The sequence below is a fragment of the Chroicocephalus ridibundus genome, chromosome 6 (assembly GCF_963924245.1).
Source record: "Chroicocephalus ridibundus chromosome 6, bChrRid1.1, whole genome shotgun sequence".
Taxonomy (NCBI): domain Eukaryota; kingdom Metazoa; phylum Chordata; class Aves; order Charadriiformes; family Laridae; genus Chroicocephalus; species Chroicocephalus ridibundus.
Genome location: NC_086289.1, coordinates 41817372 through 41828024, shown reverse-complemented (window position 1 = coordinate 41828024; position 10653 = coordinate 41817372). Strand labels below are relative to the sequence as shown.

The 10653-nt window shown below is 50.8% G+C and overlaps 1 protein-coding gene across 5 annotated transcripts; it reads left to right on the top strand.

Annotated features, from left to right (window-relative positions):
- The first annotated feature begins 991 nt into the window (after positions 1 to 991).
- Positions 992 to 8905, top strand: P2RY1 (purinergic receptor P2Y1). Of its 5 annotated transcripts, none has more exons than XM_063338998.1 (2): positions 992 to 1316; positions 2083 to 8905. In XM_063338998.1, exon 2 carries the CDS (start codon positions 2131 to 2133, stop codon positions 3220 to 3222), a length of 1092 nt encoding a protein of 363 aa, XP_063195068.1. In that variant the 5' UTR covers positions 992 to 1316; positions 2083 to 2130; the 3' UTR covers positions 3223 to 8905. The 5 variants fall into 5 exon arrangements, with proteins under 5 accessions (XP_063195068.1, XP_063195067.1, XP_063195066.1 ...); XM_063338997.1 differs by having other exon boundaries at positions 993 to 1312; positions 2063 to 8905; XM_063338996.1 differs by having other exon boundaries at positions 993 to 1393; positions 2063 to 8905.
- Positions 8906 to 10653: the final 1748 nt, after the last annotated feature.

Below are 10653 nucleotides of genomic sequence, written 5' to 3'. Positions count from 1 at the left end.
AGATTGTGTTTTGCTAAGACAATAAATAATAACCGTATTCTGACTCAAGTGCCAAATGTATAGCGCTTAATTAGAGGTCAGTAGAGCATATTTCTGCTCAGCTGTTCCATTTACAGCAATTAACACATTCGTGTAGCTTAAACTGGGTTGCAGAGCACATTTCAAAGGGATGAGTGAAAGCAAAATCAGGGGAGCGTTTTTCAGCCGCTCGCAGCAGCTCGGGGGCAGCACACCTGGCAGCCTGCTGCCTGCACCCTGCTGCCTGCGCCCCATTGCCCTCTCCCCGCTGCCTCCACCCCGCTGCCTCCAGCCCGCTGCCTGCGCCCTGACACCTGCACCCCATCGCCTGTGCCCTGCTACCCTTGCCCAACTGCCTGCGCCCCACTGCCCGCACCCCGCTGCCTGCGCCCTGCCACCTGCACCCGGCTGCCTGCGCCCCACCACCCGTACCCCGCTGACTGCGCCCCACTGCCTGTACTGGTGCTGGCGGGACGGGGCTTAGCCCAGGCGTGGTGTCCCCTGCTCCCCCACTGCGGAGGGCAGGAGGGCACCCTGCCCTTCTCTGCCCCCGCTGCCCGGGAGCACCGGGCAGGCCGCGGCTCTGCCTGGGCAGCACTGGGCTATCCCGCGTGCCCGTGCCCGTGCCGTGCCACCATGGTGCCGGCGTGAGCCCCTGGAGAGGGGTGACCACGGCACACGCGCCTGGCCGTGACCACTGGCGCTGGCCTCGCCGGCGTTGCCACGCCCGCCGTGCCGCATGGGCGCACCCGTGTGCTCCGCTACCGCCTCCGCAGCTGGGCTGGAGCCAGCGCCCATCGCAGCCCCATGCCCCGGGTGCGGCCTGAGGGTGGCGGCTGTCGCCAGGAGCACGGGGCGTGTCGGCTGGGGGTCACGGGTCCGGCACCGGCCCCGGCCCCTCCCCGCCGCCGCTCCCTCCCCGCCCGCAGCCCCCGGCCCGGCCCGGCCGCCGTGTGGGGCGGGCGGGGAACGGCGAGCGCCGCCCGCCTGCGAGGGCGGTGCGGGGGGCGGGCGGCGCGCCCCTGGGCCGAGTCGGCGCCTCGTCCCGCCCGCAGTCCGCCCGGGGCTGCCGCGGTGCCTCCCGCAGCAGAGGGGCTGCGGCCGCTCTCCCCGCGGCGGCGGCGCCGCCATGGAGGGGCGCCCCGCGCCCTAAAGCCGCTGCCCCCGGACGCCCTGTCCTGTCCTGCCCGGCGATGGGAGCCGGCTCGGCCGGGGCAGCTGCGGGCGGGACGCTGCCCCCCGCCGGGCGGACGCGAGGAGAGGCGAGCGCGGGCTGAGGAGAGCGCCGGGGGAGGCAGGTGGGGGCGGCCCCAGCGATCCTCGGAGCCGGGCGGCGGCTGGGGGCGACGCGGGGAGCGGAGCCGGGCGGGCTGAGGTGACCCGGGGGAGCCGGGCGGGTTGAGGGAGCCGGGTGGCTGAGGGGAGCGGGCAGAAGCGAGGGGAGCGAGGCCGGCAGGGCTGAGGTGACTTCGGGGAGCCGAGCGGGCTGAGGGGAACGGGCGGAAGCGAAGGGAGCGGCGGCGGGCGGGCTGGGGTGACTTCGGGGAGCTGGAGGGCTGGGGGGAGCCGGGCAGTCCCAGGGGAGCGGCGGCCGCGGGCTGCGGGACGGGGCCGGCAGCCGCGGAGGCGGACGGGGCGGCGGCGCTCGCCTGAGGAGCGCGGGCGGAGCGGCCGCCCCCGCTGCGGGCCCCGCTCCCGCTGCCCCTTCCCGGCGCTCGCCCCGTCCCTTTCCCCTCTCCCCGCCGGCGCGTCCCAGGGCCGGGCCGGGCCAGCCCGCTGCCGTTCTCGCCGCCGCCTCGGCTGCCCTGCCCCGACCTCCTGCGCGGCGCTCCGGGGCCGGGGCGGGGAGAGGGGCCCGCCGGGGCAGGCGGCGACCCGCCGGGGTGTCCCCTGGCTCCCGGCGTGCGGGGGACACGGTCCGCGCCCCACGCTAGATCGAGCTGCGTGGGTGGGAGAGGCTCAGCCGAGCTCGGAAACCCTCTGAAGAAAAGCAGGGCAGGTTTCACCATCCAGTTAGCTTTTCTTTGCTCTTTTCTTGATTTAGATGTGTTACTGTTCCTGTAGAGACTTTGTTGCTTCACCTCAGACCTACGTGACTCTGGTGGAAGGATCATGACCGAAGTCCTTTTCTCTGCTGCTCTGAATGGAACTGAACCGAACCTGTTATCCAGCAGTGGCTGGTCTGCGGGAAACGCCACCACCAAGTGTTCCCTGACCAAAACTGGCTTCCAGTTCTATTACCTGCCCACCGTCTACATTCTGGTCTTCATCACTGGGTTTTTGGGCAACAGCGTGGCCATCTGGATGTTTGTCTTCCATATGAGGCCTTGGAGCGGCATCTCAGTTTACATGTTCAACTTGGCGCTGGCCGATTTCTTGTATGTCTTGACTCTACCTGCCCTCATCTTTTACTACTTCAATAAAACGGACTGGATTTTCGGAGATATCATGTGCAAGCTGCAGAGGTTCATCTTCCACGTGAACCTGTACGGCAGTATTTTGTTTCTAACTTGCATAAGCGTGCACAGGTACACGGGAGTGGTGCACCCCTTGAAGTCGCTGGGGAGACTGAAGAAGAAGAACGCAGTGTACATCAGCACCCTGGTCTGGGTCATTGTGGTGGCTGTGATTTCTCCAATACTTTTCTACTCGGGAACGGGGATAAGGAGAAATAAAACCATAACGTGCTACGACACAACAGCCGATGATTACCTGAGAAGTTACTTCATTTACAGCATGTGTACCACCGTATTTATGTTCTGCATCCCGTTCATCGTGATTCTTGGTTGCTATGGGCTGATTGTGAAAGCTTTGATTTACAAAGATTTGGACAATTCTCCTCTCAGGAGAAAATCGATTTACCTGGTTATTATTGTGTTGACGGTCTTTGCTGTGTCTTACCTTCCCTTCCATGTGATGAAGACCTTAAATCTAAGAGCCAGGGTGGATTTTCAGACTCCACAAATGTGTGCCTTCAACGATAAGGTTTATGCCACTTACCAAGTGACGAGGGGTCTGGCCAGCCTCAACAGCTGCGTCGACCCTATTCTTTACTTTCTGGCAGGTGATACCTTTCGAAGGCGGCTTTCCAGGGCGACCAGGAAATCATCCAGAAGAAGTGAACACAACGTGCAGTCTAAAAGCGAGGAAATGACTCTCAATATTTTATCAGAGTATAAACAGAACGGAGATACCAGTTTGTGAACAAATGTGAAAGGTTTGGGAACAGTTTGAAAAAAGTCCTCCTCTTTGAGACAGTAGGACACTGTAGTGCTACAAGGGTGTGAGGAAAATCTGCCAGTGTCTCAGATTTGTTTTAGGTAAAGCCTCATTTTCTGATTTTAGAAAAAGCTTAGCAAAGTATGTGGAAGAATTTTAATGGAAAATAATGTGTCAAAATTCAGCTTTCCATCTCTTTACAGTATTCTTATTTCTTTCTGACTTGTGTTAGACAAAATAAAATGAAGTAAATCCCCTAAAGGAAGAAAGCAATTCAAGTGCTTCTCTTTTAATGACTTAGTCTCCCACATTCAAAAATGTTCTCAATTAGCCTTTCTTTAAAAATAGGAAATAAAAATAAGAGCAGTATCTTCTCTTATGAGGCTCAGTCCACATACCTAGCCTTTTGCTCACTTGGCGTGGTAAACGACTATTTAAATCAGAGTCACGATGCAGTTATCTCACCTTTACAGTTTTATTATTTCTTCATCTACTTCTAGTGTTGGTAATTATTTGATAGTTTGGTAGCATTTATGATTCAGTCTTTGAGTGCCGGTGTTTTGCAAAAGGTAGGCTTACTGATGTGTGCATGATTATGCTTTCAGATTACGATGGTTGTTCATGAAAAATCTGGACACCCCCCCACTTAAAGGCAAATTGGCTTCCAGGTGAACTGACACCTCAGCCCCTGGCAGACATAAGCAGGTCCCTCTAGGAGCCGGTGCAAGCAGGCGCTTGCTTCGCACGTGCACGTAGTGGTGCGTTTCATGAGCAGATGTCGGCGTGCAAAGGAGTGCCGAGGTGATTTGGTTCTGAGCAGCCGATGGTCCGATCCTGCCTTCCGTGCTGAGGAAAACCAGCGCATTACCAGCCGGAGGAACTGCAGGACGGGGCCGAGCACGGACTGGGCTCGCCTGGGGAGCATCTGCATGAGCTCTGCGGAGCCGGGGCGAGCCGCCCTTCCCAAAGGCTGACCAGCACCTCGCTGCAGCGCGAAGGCTGGACTGCCGGTGTTGGGAGCCCGGCTGGAGGTCTTTTCTTTACGGGTAAAATGTGAGAAATGTGTGTGCTGAAAGTAATGGTACCTTTCGGACAAGTAAAACTACAGTTGCTCGAGTTACTTGCGTTTTCATTTGGTACGGGAATATTTCTCTTTCTGGCAATCTTTAGAGATAACATAAGAGTTGTTTCCCAAGAAAATAATTATTAAAAATGAATAATATAAATGGATTATATATATGTATTATATTTACAAATAATTGGGGGGAATTAATTTTTTTTGTACTGTGACAAATAAATTACTGTATTAACAAGATGTTGCAACATACTACAAGCTGAATCTGGCCCTTTATTATATATCTTCTGCAAATGTGGAATAGGTCATCCAAAATTAGCCAAACTGCAATGCTGTGTAACACAAGAGCTAGTGATCAGAGCACAGATGAAATCTTACATGGGCAGTCTTAATTATTTCTTGTATTTTTAAGAAATGTATTTGAAAATATTGTGTGCTAAAAATGGTATAAAAGCATGCTCTAAATTATAAATTTAGTGTACAAAATTAAAGTTCTGTGTAATCCTAAGGGTGATTTTAACAGATCTTCGTTCCTCCGGTCTTCATAGTAAGGGTAAAATATTTATATTTTACTTACTAATTTCCAGTGGTTGGTAACAAACAAGAATAGCTCTAGTTATTTTTGACAACATTGTAAAGCAGCTTCTGTTGACACGTACAGCTTCTTAATCTGCAAAATCCCTATTTATTGAACTTATTTATTAGAAAGCTAAATGTAAAGTATGTAAAGTGTGGTTCTCCGTGTTGATATTCAGAATTGGGCATTAATGGAAAATTTAACAGCATGTTTCAATCACTGTAATACTGTGTCTTCTAACAGAACATCTTTATAATAAACTCAATTCCACCCTGACTATTCACTGTTGATATGTGACCTAGTGATAAATTAAACTACTGATTTATAGCCTAAGGATAAATTAAATTGCTGCTTAGGAAGCGTAGCTTCTTAAAGCAATGTTAAGATCTCATTCATCCCTATAAGATGAAAAATGTAGAGGTAGTGAAGAAATCCCAAGCAAGGGTCAATTGCTAATTAATCCCCTCTGACAAAAGACTGTGGAACAGCACAGCCTATTTATATCACCAGAGAATGAGCCTGATTCACAATAAATGACTTCTCCTATTATGTGATTATTTGAGACTTCATTCAACTGAGGCATATCTTGTTTGGAATGGCAGATGAATTAAACGAAAAAAGAGCATAAAAATAGGATATTCTCTGAATCTGATTCTCGAGGTCTAAAATTGTATTCATTTCCCAGCGTTTTGTGGTCTTGATTTCTGTCTTTATTTTCAGTTAGGAAATAAAACGTTCCCCTAATCAGACACAGCAAAATGTAAAACTGCACGCCCAGGTTGGTCCTTATGTAGTTACTTACAGCCTTTTCGCAATATGTCTCTCTAATATGGCAAAGTTGGCTGATGATTGCAGTGTGTACAAAACCCAAGTGCAACAAAACTCTACGGGCTCAGCTCTGGCAGGCTGGGCACGCTGGAGGAGAGCCCCACGGTCTGGGTAGACAGCCCACCAGGGAGATACACCTTCTGGAACTCAGGACAGCAGTGCCTCTCTTGTATTGTCTACCCGGCAGTCTTCTGGGTCTTGAACTGGTTTCGTGCTTTCCAGGTGAACCTGTTAAAAGCTCTCTCTGTTTCATCCTGCCTCGCTGGAGAGAACTGTGCAATTGGCCGGGTTCATTACTGAGGTCTGCTCTGATACTTTATTTAATGAAGGTCGCTTCTACTGATGATCAGCCGTAGCAGGCAACGGCACTCGGCATCTTCACCTCACAGAAGTGTACAGGAGCCTCCTGCCGAACACTGAGAGGGATGATTAAACACGTTTTACACACAGTTTATTTTCCGTCTTTCAGATGCTATGACCTGCAGAGTTAACACCTCAGACCGCATCCTGCTCCGGTGTGACTCCCTGCTGTGCACATACCAAGATGTCACAGCCTCCTCCGAGTCCAGCTGGAACTTGAAGCTGAGCCTCACAATTTCATGTAAAGTTCCTGCTCTTTTTTTAAACATTGCTGTATTTGACATGGGGTAGTTGGAACCACTGCAAAATCACACCGAGTTCAGATCTCCTCCCCCATGGGTACCTTTTACCTGCGACATGGCAGAATCATGTCTGTTGGCCCATCCCATCAGAGGGTCAGACATGGGGGGATTGGATGCCACCAGGACAAAGACCAAGCAGATCTCCAGGCAGCGTCATAGCTGGAGCCATTAGCTCCTGGGGAGCTTGGCAAGTCTGTTCTTAAATATTTGCCTTTTGGCACTTATCCTTACTATAATGTACTTGTGGAAGACAATCAGTCCACCAGCCCAAGGAGATGCCTGTGTTCATACAGAAACCTCTGTGATGGGGGTAGTGGAAGAAGTCTTTCCCTAAGCCACTTGACTGGAATTCCTTTCTGACCTATCCAATATGCAAAGAGAATGCAATCTCAGCTACAGCCTTTGGGCTGTTAATTAATAAGCAATGCTGACGATGGGTTGTGTTTACTAGGAACGAGATTCAGCTCATCGTCTCACTACAGGAAGACCACCTAAAAGTTCCACCTTCCCTCGTTGTGCTGTGTTAGCCTTCAACTAGCAAATGAGATTAAACAGTTTACGATTTTGTGATCGTGCTTTTAACCTATTTTTCCTCTGGGTACAGTCGTGAATCTTTTAATAACTACAAATCATTCACTGAAGACGCCAAAAGGTTTGAGGTAAATAGTTATTTAGAGCTTAAGTTTTGTCAAAGCAGTCTACAATGATCCACACCAGAACAGATTATTATTCATTAGCTGTATTTTGCTTCCTCTGGCTCACGGGGTTAATTTTTTTTTCTCATTTATGCCCATTAACTCCCACATATGGTAATCTTTAATACAAAATGAAATCAGTATGAAACCTACACATGATCTGGTGTCAGTTTTATGGTTTCATACCACAGCACCTAGGATTTTTTTGTTTTAATCCAGTTCATATGACTCCAAGTTAATGAACTAATGATCAGACATCTGCAGTATCTCTTACCCAACCCTGCGCTGAGCAGGCGATTGCACTAAATGCCCTGGGAAGCTGCCTCCCAACCTGAATTCCCTGCAAGCCTGTGAAAGGTGGCTGTGGGAAGCCACTGGGCCGTTTCTGCAGCTGGTGGTCCACAAGTGAATGCCGCAGAGCATCCCACTGCCGCCTTCTTTCCAGCCCAGGACAGGAGCTGAAGGTTTGTCTCCATAGCGTGGGCCCATAGACTCAACTCTCAGGGTCATGCTGTACGAGCTCAAAGAGGGGTCACGCCAAGTTTTCCTGAGCCTGGCATCCCCCTCTTCTTTTTCTCCACGAGGAAGGACAAGAGGGGGACACGGGGCTCCGAGTGCCTCTGGCGCAGGGTGCCTGGCTGAGCAGCAGGATCCCCGGGGAGCGGAACGTCTGGAGCCCCCGGAGCAGGCCGCTGTTGCTCTGCCTGCTGGGGTCCCGGTGAGAGCTGGGCAGAACGTGGGATGGAACAGGGGTGATCTTCCACCCACAGACAGCCCTGCCTGGAAAGTCAGGTCTGCAGCAGGTAAACACAATGGGCTGGGGGGTGGGGGGGGGGCAGGAGACAAAAACCTGCTGATTGCCTTTCTTTTGGAGAAAGAGGGGATTCTTTTTTTCCTTGTTACTAGTTTTTGTCTTCAGATTTGACCAGAACAAAAACATTAGTAAAGAGTGATATGTCTTGGCACAGCCCTTTCTGTGATCAGCTCATTATTTTTCAAGTCCATACATTTGTATTTGTTACCTGCAGTGGTTAGTCTCCACCCTGGTAACATTTTTGAAGGAAGCTACAGGCCTGAAGTTGTGTTTGACTATGAAAAAATGTGTTCCAAGCTCCTGAGCAGCCGTGTTCAATTGCTGGTTGCAAACTGGGGAGGGTGCAAGCAGAGCTGCCAGGGGGTGGGGGATGCTGGCCCTCAGGTGGAAGTTGGTTTAGACCAACACCAAAAGCCCTCAACTTTAAAAAAAACCACATGAAAACAGCTGTCACTGCTTGAATGGGACAGTTTCACCCTACTTCCATTTGCTGTATCGTGCTTTGCACTGAACCAGAATCTACTACAGAATAATATTTCTGGAGCCTGGCTGTATTGGCACAATAATTTCAAATACTTTGAAGACATATGACTTGTGAATTAAAACCACTACTTATTTTGTGGCTGTGAATTACAATGTGTTTCAAGGATATATGTGAAAATGTTTATTTTTCTATTGTACTGTGATTTTAATATTGTTGAATAAGTTCAATTTTGGTGTAAATACTAGTGAATAGTAACAACTCTGCAATATCAGCAGAGACAGTGCTACTTGGTATTTGAGCTCAGGTTATGTAACTGCTTTAATTAAATAGTAGTAAAAAGATGCCTTTATTTGTCCATAATTTTAACGAGGAAAAAGATTTTGTTTTTTAATAAAGCACGGGGTTGTCTGCATGTACCTTTACTGTTAGGCATGGCTTTTAAAGTTGTAACTATTTTTAGTGGCAGCAGAACCGCAGCCACAGAGTCACTGGCACTGTACCTAGCAACCTCACTTTGTAACCGCCCCAATAAAATTATGAAACATTTTTTCTGCCTTTTGTATTATTGCAGTTAATTCACGTTTCCAGGTGATTCTGCAGGCCACGATAAGTACTTAAGAACAGATAATAAAAGGTTTGCAAAATATACACAATTTAAAACGTTGAGCAGAACCAGTCTCATCGGCTGACGATCAAAATAAGTGAGTAAATGAATTGTTAAGGGATATGCTTCGTCTTCTAGGATTTTAGGGTGCAGCGTGTCGGCAGGTGGCAGGGGAATGACCCACCTCCCAACACAGATAAAAGCAGACCGTGTGCGGTTCTGCGGGCAGGGGCCTGACCCAGCATCCCCTCTCCACCGGCTCCCGTTTCCAGCGTTTGGCCAGGGAAGAGCCTGCTCGCCATCCCTTTCTCCCTTTCCCTCGGCAGCTCCTCCTCGGCCTCAGGTATTTATTCCTCCAATTACTGTCCAGCGTACGCAGCTGTAGTCCGCCAGCCTGGAGTGCATCGCCAAGTCTGTACAGATCAAAAGCTAAATCTGTCTTTACAGAAACTTGCTTTTTCTCTCTTTGGCGATGGCTGCTACATGCCGATTTTGTTGCAGGATACAGAGTGACTGTTGCTTCCCAAATGGCTTAACGTTTAAAACCACTTAAAATACTTAACCACCTTTTTTATCCGTACCTTGCCTGACAGTATAGATATTTCAGATTTTTATATTGACCTCTTGTTTTCATGCCTTTGACTTGTTTCACCACCTGCAGCTACCCTAACTTCACACGGCATGGAGTTTCACTCTGCTTACACATTTATTCATGTCGGGCAGCTGCAGTGCCTGGAGGCAGCCCCGCTCCTGGGGGCTGGGGATGCTGCTGGGAGAGCTCAGGGGTGCTGGGGGGCCGGGGTGCAGGCTGCCGGCACCCCGCCCTCTGCCCCCTCCTGCACCCCGGACAGGCTGCAGAGATGGACCCCTGCGACCCTCATGAAGTTCAACAAGGTCAAGTGCAGGGTCCTGCCCATGGGTCGGGGCAATCCCAAGTACAAATACAGGTTGGGCAGGGAATGGATGGAGAGCAGCCCTGAGGAGAAGGACTTGAGGGTGTTGGTAGATGAGAAGCTCAACAGGAGCCAGCAATGTGCACTCGCAGCCCAGAAAGCCCCCTGCATCCTGGGCTGCATCCCCAGCAGCGTGGGCAGCAGGGTGAGGGGGGGATTCTGCCCCTCCGCTCTGCTCTGGAGGCAGCACATGAACATACAGAATAGTTGCTTATAAACTTTTTAAAATTATCTTACAGCATTAGAAAATAGGAGACAAGCTTGTGGCAATAGGCAACGGGCTGAACAGATAAATAATTGAATAAATGGGGGTTTTCAAACCGTGCAGCTCAGGTTTCTGCTGCCAGCATCAGGCTCCTGCTCCAATGCAAGTGGGAGGGAGATTCTGGGAATGCCACTGTACGGTTCGGGCTGAATTCAGACGAGCTGGGATGGGAGCAGGTCAATGCTTGAAGGCTCCCGGGAGAAGTGACACATTCCTGTGGGATTACCCCAAATTGTCACTGGCAGCAAGGTGGGCGGCCAGTGCACAGCCCACTGGACTCAGTGGTGTCCCAGTCCTGCTGGCTGTTCAGGCAGCCCCGCAGCCGTGCCTGTGTCCCTGCGGGGTTAAACCTGACCGAGGGTCCGGCCTGAGAGATACAGAGCTGTTTGGTGCTGCCGACACTGAACCAACCCTGTCTGCTGGCACAAATATAAATACCCGGAGACTTCATGAGTTACA